Below are 15,897 nucleotides of genomic sequence, written 5' to 3'. Positions count from 1 at the left end.
ATATGTTTATGAAAATATATTTATTTTTATACGTTATGAATATATATTTATGTATACACATGTATCTCTATGTATATAGACATAAAAAGTATATGTGTACCACACACATACATACATACGAATAAAAACCTCAAACAATTCCATTAACTGTCATACCCCCATTGTTATTTTTTGGTTGGTGGTGGGTTTTGGTTCGTTGGGGGGTGGGGCAGGTGTTTGGTTTTTCAGGGTTTGTTTTTTTTTCACTTTTGCAACCAACACCTGTTATTTCAGTTAAATGTTGAAAGGGATCTATAGTAACAGCCTTCCCCAAAGGCTGTGAAGATTTGGTTGAATCCTGTGTTTCCACAGAGATCAGAAATTACACGACTATGTATTTTTCTTTCCCCTTGCATTCTGGAGTTAATTGCCACACTGAAGGACAAATGTGTCCTAAGCAATGATAAATCTTTTTGTAGATAGTTCTCACTCCTTGAAGGTTCCAGGTTTGGAAGTCTCTTCTGAGAGATATGTTCGATTACTTTGATTTGATGAAATTGTGTGCTGTTTCTGAAAGAGGGGCACACTTTACTGTAGCAGCTTCTGGGTTAAGGATGCAAGTCAATATTGGTGGAAGTAAATATAGATACCTTTTTTTTTTTTTTTTAGATTGCCAAAGTATTTTGAGAGCTGGAAATCACATTGCCTGGGCCTTAGTATGTTATGTTATACAGCTATAATGGCTGTTTGTGTTGGCCAACTGCTTATTACTTAATCTGTGCTAGTAATCACTGTATGCTTACTGACACAATAGCATATAGATTCTTTTGATTCAAAAATTTAGCTTCTAAGAAGTGGAAAAATGTTTTTAAATAAGTATGTATTCCACTGTAGTTGAATATGTACTGTTAAACTGTTCCTCTCAAGTTTTAGTGGTTCTGTAGAATATAGTTATGAATTAAAATTACGGAATTGATGCATTACTGATTTGTAATTTTTTCAGTTGATTAAAGAGAGGGTTTTTTTCAGTTGAATAGTGTCTAAATACAGTACTTTTGGGGCTTCACTTAACACATTAGCTATGGGTCTAAATCAGCCATCTGAAATGCATGATAGACTTTTGTTTTATGTGGTGATACTAATTTGAGGTACAGTTTAAGAGTACCTTTTATGCAAACCAGACTCTCCTGCAAACACTTTGTTCAACTTAATATTACTTAATGCCAGTGATCTGTGAACCAGTTTCCTTAGTGAATACATTCAGTATCTGTTCATGTCCTTAGTTTGGGGTTCTTATTTTTTTGAAAGGTATTGTTCAAAGAGAGGGCTACCTATCTAAGTTCAGCTAATGATACAGAACTTGTCTTTTGTTTTCAGACTTCCATACAATGAGTTCTTTGGTGGTGTAAGTGGCCTAACAGTGGAACAATTCAAGAAGATCAATGGGTTTCCAAATGCCTTTTGGGGATGGGGTGGGGAAGATGATGATCTTTGGAACAGGTGAGTGTTCACTGCTTATATCTTTCTCATTGTTACGTGGTATCCCCACATTGAGAGCAGTTAGGTGCTTTTTCTGTCAGTTGTTACATTTACATTTTAAAATTTGTTTTAAATGAGCAAATTCTAACATTTATAAAGAGTTCACTTTAGAAATATTAGAACATACCATTTGAAGGGATAAGTATGATGTTCCTTTTTCCTGGCCTGGGGACAATTGACAGGCTTTTAAGAGGTAGGTCTTGTAACAAATAACTGATATAACAGCAGATTTGGTCTCATTATTTCTAGCTTCTGTGTGTTGCTTTTTGATTTTACTTTACATCTTTCTTGCTGCTAGCATTGTGGAATATGTTCCCATAGACATGTAAAGTAAGCATGAATTTAAGTATCTTTCATATCTTAGGAGCAGTGTTTGAGAGGGGGGTAAATTTGTGATTATATTGATAGAAATTGGACGACGGAAAACAATGCTTACTGTGTTACTAACTGCTCATAGTAAACAAGTGTGTCTGCATGAGTTTATAGAGAGATATATTTTAAAGGAAGAGTTTATATGGTTTTATTCTTTTTCCTTACTATTTTCATATTTTATGCTGCTTTGCTTTAAGAATAAAATGGGAAAATATGAAATGACTATTTCTTGGGTTTGCCAGATATTTTTAGTTGTTGGGTTAGGAGTGTTTTGGGTTTTTTAGGGAGAGAATAACAGTGAACACAAAGACTAGCTTTAAAAGATTTGATGTGTATTTTTCACTCTTGCTATGACTTATATCAAGAGTATTAAAAAGATGTTTTTACAAATCTGTACATATTATACTGCAGGGTTCACTATGCTGGATACAATGTAACAAGACCAGAGGGAGATCTAGGGAAGTACAAATCCATTCCTCATCATCACAGAGGTGAAGTCCAGTTTTTAGGACGGTAAGAATAACAGAGAATTGTTCAAATACTAGAGCTAAAGATATAAAAATTTTTTCTTACACATCGTCCACACATACAAATTATCAGTCAGTGCTTATCAGTGTTATTCCCTCTTTTGTGCTAGACTTTGTATTTTCTTGAACACATTGTGTTTGGTGTTCACATATTTCTTATTTAACCATGAGAGGGACTGCCTTTGTGTGTCAGAAGATATTATCATCATAATCTTTGATGCAGAACATTATTGTTCCCTAATAGTTTGGGCATTAGTGCTGGCAGGGCTCCACTAGTTGATTAATTTGGATATTCTGCAAAAGGAAGCAGTATAACTAGCAGAAATGACTCCATGAAAATAGACTTTAAAACTCCTCGAGTTTCTTCCATCGTATTTAATTCTTTTCTGAGATACAGGTCTTCTCATTTCCTGCTTACATTGATAGGAACCTTTCGAGGTTTGTTTCGTTTGCTACAAGGTTGCAAAACATTAACTGACCAGTAGGTTTTGTCTGTCCTAGAAAGGAATAGCAACCAGATTGCAGCAGATGAGCTACACCTAAAAAATGGAATGTGAAATGCAAAATAAAGGGTTTTATTGCATGTGCGTTCAGATAATTAGAAATATTGGTCAATTCTGTTACCAATGTGTCTCTTTCTGGGATCATCTTTATGTGAACATAAAATTTGAATGTATTAACAAGCATAAAGTGTCTTGCTTTTAAAGGTTAGGTAGGTAATTTGGTAATTTCAAAGGGCTGAGAGGTAGTTTCAGAATTTAGAGTCTATTTCAAAATGAAATGACTGTTACAGTATCATGTCTAACATCAATTGAATTGTTTCTTGCAAATCTTTTTCACATTTTCTTCTTCCAACTCCTCCTGCAGATATAAACTTCTGAGGTATTCCAGAGAACGTCAGTATATTGATGGGTTGAACAATTTAGTATATACTCCTAAAATACTTGTCAGTAGATTATATAAAAATATAACTGTTAATCTCATACCAGAACTTGCTCCTGTTAAAGACTATTGATGGAAGTGGAATGACAAGCTGCCCTACCAGAATAAACTAACACTGGAAGATACTAATAGACACTGTAAAACAAAACCAAACCAAACCAACAGCAGCTTAGAATTAGATTTTTGACCATTTGATGATGCATATTTGGGATGAGAAGTAACATGATTGTCTGTACCATGCATTTTGTTCTGGAAGAAAAGCCAGCAGCTACCACTCAGATGTTTACAGCATGAGACTACTGTTCAAGCCTTTATTCTTCATATTCACTATCTTAATCACTCAACTAATTAAACTGCAGAAAACAGACTTGTAGCTTCTCTGGAAGTAGGGACAGAGGCCTCTTCTTCCAGGAATTTTTTTATACTAAACCACCCCCTCCCCTCATTATTTAAATGAATGGTTTTGTTTCTTTTTAAAATGTGTTTTGTAAATATGTGATGTAAATTAATGTGTGTACATTGCTTTTAAATGGCTCAATATTTTATGCTTCAGTGTGTATTTGAGTGTGTTCTTGTTTGAATTCTATAGGAATGTTTTTATTAGCATGAAAGAACAAGTGTAAAATGCAAGTATGCTTAAAAAAAAGGTTATACCTTATGTGAAATGAAGGAAACATTAATTGTTGGCCAGCTATGACTGTAAACTGTTATACTAGTTTTGAGCTCTAGGCCTCCTGCATATCTATATAGAAAAATCAGTTTCATATATGAACTTGCTAGGAAGAAAGCTTTTAATTTTATTTATTGCCAACAAAATTGTATGATACCCTGCCTGCCATCTAAATCCTATTTATATGCATATTGCATGTGTATTACAGAGAATCTTGCAGTTGTTGCGTATTATATTCTACAGGAACTCTTAACTATTTCCACGTGTGCCACTAGTGTCAATGTCAGGGATTTTAATGCCTAAAACAATGTGTCTGGGTGCATACAGTATTTTGGTATTGTTCTTTTTTAAAAAAAAAATCTTAGTAAACAGCACTTTTATTCCTCCAAAATCAGAAGAGCCAAAAATGTGTCTTCATTGGAAGAATATTAAAGTTAGATTTTTAAGAAAATAATAAAACTTAGTTCTAATAGTTCTAATGCTTGCAGTGTGGGATTTTCAGAACCACGGTGTTGGTCAAACTATTCTGCTGCTGCTACTGCTGATGGCATAAGTGGATCTGAAAGCAGGCCAATCTCAAGTGCTTTTTAAAATTCCACACATAATATATTAATCAATATAGTAATTTAAGGGCCTATTCTGTTAGAGTGCTGAGTGCTTCTATGATGCATTAAGTATCCTCAAGTCGATGACTTTCAATGAGATTGAGGTTGTGTGGTCCCACTAAGGATTGGTCCTGTCTGTTTCTCTATTTTTGTGGTGTTATATGTATGAGTAACTAGCCCCTTTCCTTGGCTTACAATGAAAAACATATGTTCTTATTTTCTGTTTGCTTGTTATGCTATTTAAAAGTATCCCGCTGCTAAGCATTATTATCTCTTCCTAATATTTTTTTACATCCCCTGTTAATAGTGAAGAAAAAGACTGAATCATTTATTTTCTATGTTAATGCAGTTATTGACCAAGATCTACTAAACTGTTTTGTTTGTCACAGTTACTCAACTCTTTAGGAACCAAAGACTGACGTCTGCTCCCATGAAGAATGGAAAGCAGTATATAATGAGGATTGTTTATCCATAGAGTGTTCTGTAAGAGTGTTGACAAAGAATACTAACTTTAACTCATTACTGTGTGTTGGTTTCCTGAATTGCTGCCACAGATGGTGTGGTGCTTTGTATATTTGAGTTTGTTTGCCATAAACACCTTTATTTCTTTGACATCCCAGCAGCAAATTTTGCCCTTAGCTATTCTTCAGTAAAGTTGCGAGTTTAGTTGTAGGCATCCCAAATATTTAGTAGAAATACAATGATTTCATTTAAGTAGTTCAGAACAATTGTAAGGCATATTTTGAACCATTTTGGAATTACCTTAAAATCTAAGAGTTAATCTAATATGCTTTAGGAATGATGTAATGCAATGAAAATAACAAAAAGTGAGCATAAAGTGAACCAAACATCCTTCAAAAGCATGCTTAAGTGGTTTGATCACCTCCTAATATATTTTTCTATAACTGAGTGTGTAGAATATTCTGAAGCATATGGATAAAGGGGAGATAATTAATACATTGTATGAGCAATTATATCTTCAAAATAAAATTAGTCTTATTTCATAACAGGCTAATACAATTCTTTAAGAACTGTTGAATAAATTTTTAAATCCCTGATGGAATTTTTAAGTGATTTCTGGTTTTCAGTGCAAGTTCACCTACAATTTAATACCTATGATTATGAAACATCCTTTGGTACTGTAGGTCTGTACTGTTTTCTGAAGCATGCTTTTATGCACAGGCATTCTGTAAAACTAATGTGCAATTAAAAAAAATTCTAACCTGTGTATATATATACATATATACATACTATATTACATATATGCTGTGGCTGAACTAATATAACTTTACAGCTCTAAGTTGATTAATCATGTACGCTCTTAGAAAAATGTGATTTAAACCAGTATGTGAATGGATTATGACATACAGCTGAGTTCTTAAAAAGTTTACATTTTGGTGCCCCAAAGATATGGTTGTTAAATTTTGAATTATTAACCAACACTCTAAATACCTTTTATCACTTTGTTGGGAAGTTTTACAAGTTGCCATATTAAATTACATCAAAACAGTGTTTGTATACTACCTGCTTGAACTCATTACTATTCTGTAGTGAATTTTAACATAGACAGTGCCTTCAAACAAAATAAATGCGATGCAGAAATAAGAGTTGTGCACATTCCTTTTGATATTTTCATGATTCTTGTAAAATGTAGAAAGAAGCCACTCACATTGGCTTTTGCATTGCTGACCAGACAACTTAGGGATGTCGTCTCTTCAAGGAGTGAACATGGACGGAGAAGAAAGAGGGAGTATTTTACAAGATTCTGAAGATCTTGCAAATTAACAAGTAAAAACACTACAGTGGAGTCTGGTTGATATGCTAAGATACTCTTAAGCCCATTTGCTGTATTTCAGATTTAAGTAGGAGAATATAAAGTATAAAATCCATTTTCCATAGTATATATTGAAAAGCGAGTGCAAAATGTCCTTTTCCCTTGGATCTTGCCAGTCTATTTTTCTATCATTATGTTTATTAATGACTATGTTGTAGTGGATTACTAATGAGCCAGTTATTTAAAAATATTAAAAGGATCCATTGCGTATCAGCAAGAGGAAGTGTACTTAAAATTATTTTATTTGTAGAGGTATGTAAGATAGGCTTAATGAAAAATGCACTGAAACAAATGCTGGGAATTTCCTGTGTACTATCATAGTTTTGGTTTCTGTTGTTCATGAAAATGTTTGTACTTTTTTATCATTGTCTTTTATGAAATACAATGTTCTAAAGATTGTGTTGGTTTGTTTATTCTGAGATTCTGTGGAGTATGTATCTTCTTTGTGTTTTGTTTGTAGACAAAGTGCTTATTTTGCTAGTGCTCAGTTCCTTGAAGTAACAACTGAAGGAAGGGACACCTGGCCAGCAAATACTTCAGATTAGGCTGTGATGCAATCAACCCTTGGGCTAACAAATCGGTTTACCTTTTGTTTTTAGTAGTCTAAATGACTCAACTTTTTTACATACTTTTCCAAGATAGGGTTTCTATTCTGTTAATTCTCCCAGTGACTCTATACTTATTTCTTTTTAGGAGTAATCTTCCTTATATAGGGATTACAAGACCAGGAGATAGAAGGATTCATCCATATTTCTCCAGGCATTAAATAGGGAGCTGGTTTTCTCAGAAATCAGTCATCAGTTGTCCTTCTTTTTTTTTTTTTGTATCTTACAGGTATAAAAGTCTCTGATGATTAGAGGTATGGAAGTAGTTTTTGGAGTACTTTAACTGGGTACAAAGTTTTTTGCAGAATTTCATGAAAATACATGAATAAACTTCTTTAAGTATATTTTGATGGATATACTTTTCTGCAACACTTGATATGGACTCTCCTTGAAAGTGTCACCAGTTGTAATATATTGGAAAGCAGGAATTTGAAGTATGTGTAGCATCCTTAACTGCTATTCTACCTTGCTGTCACTTTTAAGCTGCTTTTGCTTCTATATCTTAAAAATCAGAATTGGGAGGTAAGTTTATCTGATGATTATGTGGGCCCTTGGGTAGTAGTCCTGTGTGACTTCAGTAATAAAGTACAGATGATGGTAGGTGGTGGATTGCCTTTCCTGTGTGCTTACTCTTTATGAGACACCTTTCAGATGTGTGTCATTTGCTTCCTTTGCAAGACAGAATGTAGTTTAACTTCTTGGACAAATTTGGTTTATTCTCAGAATTCCAGTAATGGCATTTCAATGCATTTTTTTCCCTAAGCTTAATGTGTTTTTTCAAGCCCTAAACTTCTATTCAGAAGAGCAATATTTACAGAATACAGAAATACAGAATACTTTTATTCAGAAGAGTATTTGAAAACAAAGTCAATACACATTCTTCTTAAAGTTCTTAAAGTTCTTAAAGTTAACAAAGTGAATGAACAACTTTACTGTTAATGATTTACTATGAAATCTAAAGCTGTTGATAGAGGCAGAAACTAAATGCTTATCATTTCTGGAAATTTTAATTTTAATTTAATGTCAGCTTCTATTCCACTGGCTCACTAACTACTGCTGTAGTTGAGTAAGAAAAGGGACTGAGGAAAACAGCAATGGAGTAGTGTCGATAACCAGCGTCATTAGCTGTGAACACCACCTGGAAAAAGAAAAACCAAATACAAGATAGATAAGTGATCTCTAGATAAAAGCCTAGATCAATCCATTGTGATCATTTTACCTAACCTGTTTAACAGAATTAAACTAGTACTACAGGAACTATCATCATGCGAAAATACGAAGCAGTAAATTTCTTTAATTCTACTTAATAGAGAAGGGCTGCTTTAGTCCTTTGGCTACGATGTGATAATGACCTTATCTGTGAATCATTTACAACAGCCCTTTATACATCTTCCCCATCAGCTCATGTGCTGTCCTTTGATTTCTCCCTCTACATAGTAGCTTATTTTGTTATTGTGAGATGATGGGTGTCCATTTTTTTTAAAAAGACACAGTTTAATAATATGATGTGCATAGCTCGTGCTTCTTTCAACATTAATAAAAAGATACATATGAAACAACCAGTGAACCGAGCAAAACATGATCCCTGCTGAGGCTTATTTTTAAGAAAGGGGGCTCCTGAACTCTGAGTTAAATTCATTTCTAGTCTGGAATACAGATTTAAACAGTGTTTTGATGTATGATCAATTTACTTGCATGCTGTAAATCTCATCTTAACTCTTATTTCTGTTATCACAGAATTCAAAACTATCCATCATTAACCTTCCTTATTGTCTAGAATAAGGATGTAATCATCCATTTCTGAGAGGCAGAAACAAAATATAACCCAGGTGTCTGCCACCTTTTCTCCAAGGAGATGACAAATGGCTGTTTTGACCAGCAGTTGCAAACTGTACAGCTGATGGTGCTCACTGATCTGTCACAGTCCAGGAAACAACTAATACAGGACTGCTGCTTCTACTGGAAGGTCATATGGAAGGTCTGATGCTGTGGAGGGGAAGGGGACAAGCCTTAAGGAATCCCAAACCCTGCAGCTGGCATCACTTTGTACCTGATTTGGACAACCTTCACCTAACGAGTTTATCCTATTACACTTTTTTTTCTGTTGTAAATTGAGGATCCAAGCATCCAGAACACAGTTCATACTTCAATTATATTTAAAAATATAAATTACAATCTTTGCAGCTGTACAAATATTGGATCCAAAGGGCAGAAAAATCCTTTTCCCAGCAGACTTAACAGAGTACACCTGTTTAGTGTACACCACTTGTTCTTCAGGTGTCTAGGAATAATCAGAGGCTTAAGTAGAGGTAGAAGGATGGAAAGCTTTGTAAGAAATGCATCTGAGAGCTTATTGAGAGTTACAGGGAAACTAGTAACTAGGTTCTCTCCTGAGTATGTTGTTAGAAAGCTTTGAGACTGTGGATTTAAAGTGTTAATGCAAAAAGATTATAAAGTGAAAAGGAAGTTCAATACGTACAATTAGTAATTGAAGCCTAGACATATAAAGTAATATCTTTATTCTTTGCAACTAAAGTACAGGAGAAAATGAATACTCACATCAGCATGTTGATGGAAGGGATTCAAGCCCAGTCTCTTCCAGTAAGAGGCTGTGTCAAGCTCAATCTTGTATTTCCCTGTTGCAAATTGTTCTTTAGTTGTGATCTCGTGGAGCTCTCCGTTGTCATTGGTTTGTCTGTGTGATGGCAGAAGAACGCACTTTTATATTTTGGTTAAAAGCTCCAGAAAAATGTAGTTCTTTAGCTATTGAACCTGAGTGAAGTCGTGTAGTTTAAGTAATATGATGAATACTTTTACTGATCTGGAATGGCTTACGTCCATCTGTATTATGGATGCTTCAGAGCTTGTCTTGGCATTTGCTGCTTCCACAGTCACCACAGCAGGTGGCCCTCTGCCATGTCACTGCTCTGTATGGTTTGGGGGTGAGCCAAAAGCTGGCATTATTGTTCATAGACTTGGCAGAGTCTTGGAGTTAATTAAATGAACCCACTCAGAGGGAAAACCTCCACTGCTGTAAGCAATGTGGAAGCTCTATGATACACTTACTGTGCAAGTAAGTAGGGTCAACTCTCAATTTTTCCCATAGTTTTCTTTCTTATTTAAATGTATTGAGTTGTTTTATCAGTATGAATATTTTTTGAAGTTGACTATTTGAAATTTGAGATCTGCTATTTGAAATTACTGTAGGTCAGCCAATGGTGTAGCCTTGTGGAATTCCCTGTTGTCTGTATTGATCAGTTGGTTTTTCATCCTCAACAAACAGATGGTTTTGTTTGATTTGAAGATGCTATCAGTGCTATCCAAGGCCATAGTACTGGCTTGAAACTATACACCTTTGAACACCAACCAATTTAGGGCTTGAGAACCAGTATTGAATGCTGTCTCTCAAACACGTCTCTTGGTTGAAACTTATTTCTGTGAAGTTATATAATACTAGGTCATTGATTGGGTAGTTTATCTGCCAATAGCAGTTCTGCTAGTGCCTGATTTTAGTAGTCACAAACCACTGTTTTGTGTTCTAGCTGACAAAACATTTTCTGAACATATTTTATTCAAATTGCATGCAGAGAAAAACAAAGAATTGGGTTATTTTTATGTCATTGTCCTGTGCATTACTTAAGATTTGTGCTTTAATATAACTTGTAACTATGAAGCTGTAGAACACCATTTGTGTTTTACAAGATGCTCTGTAGCCAATTTCCAGATTTTTTTTTAAATCCATTCAAATGTGTCTCTTTTTTCTTTGTTGTAGATTGATCCCGGTTAGATAACAGCTTATTTCTCTAATAAGCTTTGTTAGCTAAATCCAAACATAGCTTTAACTGAGAATGGTTATTTCAGTATCTCTTCGAAACGTCCAATTATTTACAAGTTTACAAGGCTGTAAAGGTTGATTTGGTATTATCACGACTTCATCTCCTCATCTTAAGGTTACTTTGTTCTTTGTTTCAAATGTTATGTTTTCAAGGCTTCATTCAACATCCAGCTGTTCAACAGACTATATAAAGCCTCTTACCTCAGATTTGAAGATAAGTAAACTGAACATCCCCTTAATGGAAAATTTCATGCATTTTCAGTGACAGAGTATGTGTGAAGCTATCTTCTCACTTGAGGGTCAGGAGGCAATTTAAGTAGGACAACGTGATAGATTGTTCTTCCCCACCTTGTACAAACATGTGTGGCCTTCACTATAGCTATCATTTCTCAAGGACACAAATGAGAGTGCTGTTCCTTCTGCCAGCCCACTGCTCTGAGAGCCATTTACATAGATTCTCATGGACTTTCTAGCAAAGCATATGAGTCTGGGATCCCACTATTGACATTCCTGCACTATGTCAGCTTTAGACCTTATGAACTCTATCACACCTTTTTACATAGATTAGACTGTTAACAGACCTGGAAAGGTCTCAGGTGAGACCTTGCAACTGTCTTAAGGATGTAAGTGTAAAAGTGGGATGTTGCTTGTTGAGTAAAGAATGTGCATTCTCTGTGTACACCCTAAGAATTTTTTTCAATTTAATTTCAGATTACACTTTAAGTAAAAATTTCTTCTGAGTTTTTAAAGAGTTAATATATACTAAAATTGGGGACAATTTCAAAAAAAAAGTAATCTACATTTGAAATTCTACAACTATTTTTTTGACAGACATGGCAATGTTTAAATATCTGGGAGATTCTTTTTCTTATTTCAGGTGCAATTGCTTTTCTGTGGGGGAGGAGGTGAGAAAGTTTTATTCACAAATTTTCTCTGGCTGATTCCTTTATCTTGAACCAAAGAAGGTTATCAACTATCATGTGGTACATGTTCAAAACAGTTCTGTGGTTTTTCTTTAAAGCTGTGATGTTATATGAAAGGAAAATCCATTTCAAAAGAAGGAAAATATCCAATAAAGGTAGGATTCTCAACCAGAGCCTTAGTTTTAAACAAACTAAAAGAGTCTGCCTGTTTCTTCTGGTAACAATGCAGCAGTTCATTGCTGGGTACTGAAAAGTAATATAATCCTTTCTAATGAAATTTAGGAGAAGTGATGATTGAATTAAAGGGTAGTTTAAAATACTTTCTTCTGCTCAGAGTGATTATAAAGCATTATAAAACCATTTTGGTAGCTGAAACTGTAGTACAGTTAAAAGATAATCTGCAGCAAATTCATTCAGTAATATGTTATCTTTCCTCTGAGTAAAAAAGATACATTAAGAGACTATGAAATGGGCTTTTAAACTATTTGGCTTCTTCCCATTGCCTTTCCCTTCTTCACTCATTATTTTGGTATGACTTACTTTAAATTTAACAGTTCCCAAGTTCCATCTGCAGCTTCTTTATATAATTTAGCTGGAACATTTGGAGCTGGACTTCCTCGGACTGAATCCAGAATTTTTATAAAAAGAGGATGCTTGGAGTCAGCAGAGTCCTTCAGATAGGAAGAGAGAATTTTTATGTAATATTGTAAGAAAGATAAGCGATTGTGTGTAATAAAGGCTAAGGAATGTTATTCTTTAGCTCTACAGAATCTACTATATTTTTGTCGACATGATCACTGTGTACTGCAGAAATGAAGCCTGAATCTTTCTGGGGGCTGGATATGGCAGAACCGGGGAAGGTGTTGGGAGGAGTGTAGCCATGTGTACTGGGGAGACACTGTGGCTGTGTGCAAGGACATGTTTCTGTTTTCTCTTTGGCACAGCCTAGCTACACATCATCTCCAGCATGAAGTTGTAACTAAATTGTGATCTCAACAGGAAATAAATCATCAAAGGTAGTAGGTATGTTTAAAAATCTGGCAACTCTTCCTCTGTATTTTGGAGCAGCAATTTGAGCGCAACTTTATGGATTTGAGAGCCTCTGATGTCTGGTTGCCATGGAGTTATCTTAAATCTGCTGTAATCTTGATAGGCACCACATACAGACTCTCCTAATGCCATGTTGGATCAGATTTGTCAGCCTCTGGAAGCTATGCCAGGATAGGAGAGGAAAACCTTCTTTCAAAGATGGGGTGGCTGTAGTTTTACTCCCAACATGTTCATCACAGGCAGGGGTTATGCCCTGATGTTTTACCTGTTCAAAGGTAGAGTTGAATCAGGACTTTCACCTTCCATTGCCTATCTCTGTATATAAAAAGTGAGAAAACAGAGCTTTGTGAAAGGTGCTAATCGGGGGTGATCTCAAAATAGCAGTCATTGATCTCCATTTAATCATTGCAAAATGAATCATGATGTAGATATTAAAAACTAAGAGCCCTCTCTTACATCCCTCTTACAATCTGTGATGTACTGAATATACACTGCCCTATATCAGAGCAATACATCAGCAGGTATCTATGCTGCCTGTATGCCCTGACTCCTGAGGCTTCCCTTTCTGGAAGACAGAGGCTCCTTGCTACTCTTTCTTTTGAGGCACTGGCAACGAGGGCTCTAGTGCCACCACCTATTTTTATGCCTTTTATGCCCTGGGAGCTCAATGAAAGTCTGCTTCCTCACAAAGGTTGGTCAGGTATTCATTTTCCCACAGATCAGAACTTGAGAGGAAGGAGGGAAGGGATGGGGAGGTAGAAAGGGAGGGAAAAGTCTGTTCTAGGAGAATTTCAGACTGAAGCATCTGTATCTTTAGCTTGCTTTGGAAGTGGGATCCTGGCTTTGGCTTGTTTCTTTGCTTGCATCAATGAGCATTGAGATCCCTTCTTACTTGCATGGGATGGAGCTGTATTGGATAGACAGGTAAGGGAGAGAACTAGAGAAGGAATTTCTCCAGCATGGATTTCACAACAGGAAGTGAAAGCCCTCATGACAGGAGCTTGTTCATTGTGTTATAAGGGCTAATAATTACTTTTCAGTAGGTCCAAGGCTTCTGTAGAGTGAATATGATATTTCTTTCCTTTCTTGTTTTAAATTGTTTTTCATGTAGTTGCTGAGTCTAATGACAAGTGCTGCTTCTCTAACCATAATGCCCTCTCACTAATCACTAGAGAACAAGAAAGAAGAACCAGAAAAAGAGCAGTAGAAGATAAATCCAGTCAATACATACCATAAAATCAAATAATTACAATAAAATGGAATACTCTATTTTTTTTTTACTTACACTAATTCAAGTATTTTTTAAAAAAAAAGAAACAATAAAAGCTGGGACTACATTAGCATGAAGGACCTGAATCCTGAGACACTTACCAGTGGTGCAGCTTCAGAGAAAAATGCCAGGCCAGCTAAGAAAATAAGAAATACAGAATGAAAAGCCATTTTGCCTACCACCAGGGAGTCTCAGTGTCAGCAAGTAGAAACTGGTGGGATCTGTGATTTTTATATCAAGGCCTCTAAACAGAAGCTCCTTATCAGAAAACCCATTTGACTTTCAACATACTGATTCATACTATTTACTTAGTAAACAACGAGAAAATAAGTAACCCATACAAATATGAACCTTGTCTGCAAGAATAAGTCTCTTCTGTCACTGCCTGTGGAAATGTGAATATTGCCTAGCTCAACTGCAGTGATGTATTTTCTTAGAAACAATGTCTCTTCTGCTTTATTTTTCTCTTTTTTTTTGTTGAGGAATAGTGATGTATAGATCTCATATGGTTGAAAGAAATACAAATTTCTTGTCAGCTCTGCAATTTCAGTTTCAATGATAATTTGTGGTTACGTCTTGGCTTAGTTGACTTACCCATATTTATCCATTAAGTGATTTATTTCTGTGGTGCCCATCTCCTCACCTCTGATAAAAGCTAAGTGGATAATGTGTGGGCTATCTAGTTATCTTATGCATCCCCCTGGAGGAAAAATGTGTTACTGTTGGTTTCCAGCATGATAACCAGATGCCTACATGCCCATTTCTGAAGCACACTTAAACAATGCTTTAAGTCCTATCACCTTACTTGTCCCTTATATTCAGTACAAGTTCAGGACTTTCCATGTACAACTGCAAGTCAGCTTCCACTAGAAGCATCTGCTTCATTTTAGGGAAATATTATTTCTTGAAATTAAACTTTCTGTTCTTTGGTTAGACACATGTATGTACACGCTTTTTCTATGTTTATCATGTCATCATAGGGAAGTCTATGTGCAAAGTAGTTTTTTGTTTGTTTGTTTGTTTTAATGACTACACCTGTATAAACATATTTATGTCCATTTTGAGGGTTGGCCATAGCCCACTGCAAGTCAAACTTACTGGTTTTCAAGCTTCAGGAGTAGCAGGATCCCATGAAATCTGTATGCTTTAAGATGAGTGCCACTTTGAAACTATTTGCACTGGTTACAAGAGTTGTGTAATTATGGTAGTATCCAGAAACCAGGGAAAAAAAAAAGTAATCAAATAGTGAAACGTTAAAGACAAGCTTTTGTAACTTGTGAATTCACTTTGTACGCAGTCATCCCAGCAGGCTCTGGGTGTAGAGATAAACTCCAAGGTCAGTGGCAGATGAGTGCTGATGGTTTCTGAATGACATGATTTGAGTAACTATCTCTGTAGTTTCTGTAATCCTGTTAAAAAACAATTCCTCTTCTTCAGGATATTTTAAATACAACAAGCCATCAGTCTACAGAAATCACTGCTGAATCCCTCAAAGTCTTTGATCAGTTTATCAACAATGTTATTTGAATCAGTCACTCTACCGCTTACCTTCTCCTGTTTCTAAAAATATGAAGAGAATATTAAGATTCTGTTTCTATTTTAGATCCTTTTTAAAAATTATGGTTAGAGATTTGACTTATTAGAGATTTAATTGGCATGCACCTCAATACAGAAGTCAGCTGGGTTAAAGATCAAAGTGCTATTCACATTGCTTCAGAACTTCCTAGATTGATTGAGCAGCAAGCT

At 35.4% G+C, this 15,897-nt stretch overlaps 2 protein-coding genes across 3 annotated transcripts in view; one reads left to right on the top strand and one right to left on the bottom strand.

Annotated features, from left to right (window-relative positions):
* Positions 1-4,024, top strand: part of B4GALT6 (beta-1,4-galactosyltransferase 6) — a 29,630-nt gene extending 25,606 nt beyond the window's left edge. The window contains exons 7-9 of the mRNA XM_026843088.1: positions 1,357-1,479; positions 2,302-2,403; positions 3,285-4,024. Of these exons, the coding sequence (XP_026698889.1) occupies positions 1,357-1,479; positions 2,302-2,403; positions 3,285-3,432 (373 nt within the window). The 3' untranslated portion in view covers positions 3,433-4,024. The remainder of the gene's footprint in view (positions 1-1,356; positions 1,480-2,301; positions 2,404-3,284) is intronic.
* Positions 4,025-8,020: 3,996 nt separating this feature from the next.
* Positions 8,021-14,321, bottom strand: LOC113476752 (transthyretin-like). Of its 2 annotated transcripts, none has more exons than XM_026842664.1 (4): positions 14,247-14,321; positions 12,372-12,502; positions 9,633-9,768; positions 8,021-8,211 (listed from the first exon to the last, which is right to left on the bottom strand). In XM_026842664.1, the coding sequence occupies exons 1-4, from the start codon at positions 14,319-14,321 to the stop codon at positions 8,104-8,106; spliced, it is 450 nt and encodes a 149-aa protein (XP_026698465.1). In that variant the 3' UTR covers positions 8,021-8,103. The 2 variants fall into 2 exon arrangements, with proteins under 2 accessions (XP_026698465.1, XP_026698464.1); XM_026842663.1 differs by having other exon boundaries at positions 14,253-14,321.
* Positions 14,322-15,897: the final 1,576 nt, after the last annotated feature.

This window comes from Athene cunicularia (assembly GCF_003259725.1).
Source record: "Athene cunicularia isolate RWA chromosome 2 unlocalized genomic scaffold, athCun1 chr2_part1, whole genome shotgun sequence".
Lineage (NCBI taxonomy): Eukaryota > Metazoa > Chordata > Aves > Strigiformes > Strigidae > Athene > Athene cunicularia.
Note: the sequence above shows the minus strand (reverse complement) of the source record. Positions and strands in the feature narration are given on the sequence as shown.

Bases quoted from the DNA above. Each gene is read 5' to 3' on its own strand.
- LOC113476752 (XM_026842664.1), bottom strand. From the start codon at position 14,321: ATGGCTTTTCATTCTGTATTTCTTATTTTCTTAGCTGGCCTGGCATTT. The intron at 12,503-14,246 runs GTCTCAGGATTC...TCCTATCTGAAG, and splicing joins AAGCTGCACCACTGGTAAGT to GACTCTGCTGACTCCAAGCA. The intron at 9,769-12,371 runs GTAAGTCATACC...GCCATCACACAG, and splicing joins TGGGAACTGTTAAATTTAAA to ACAAACCAATGACAACGGAG.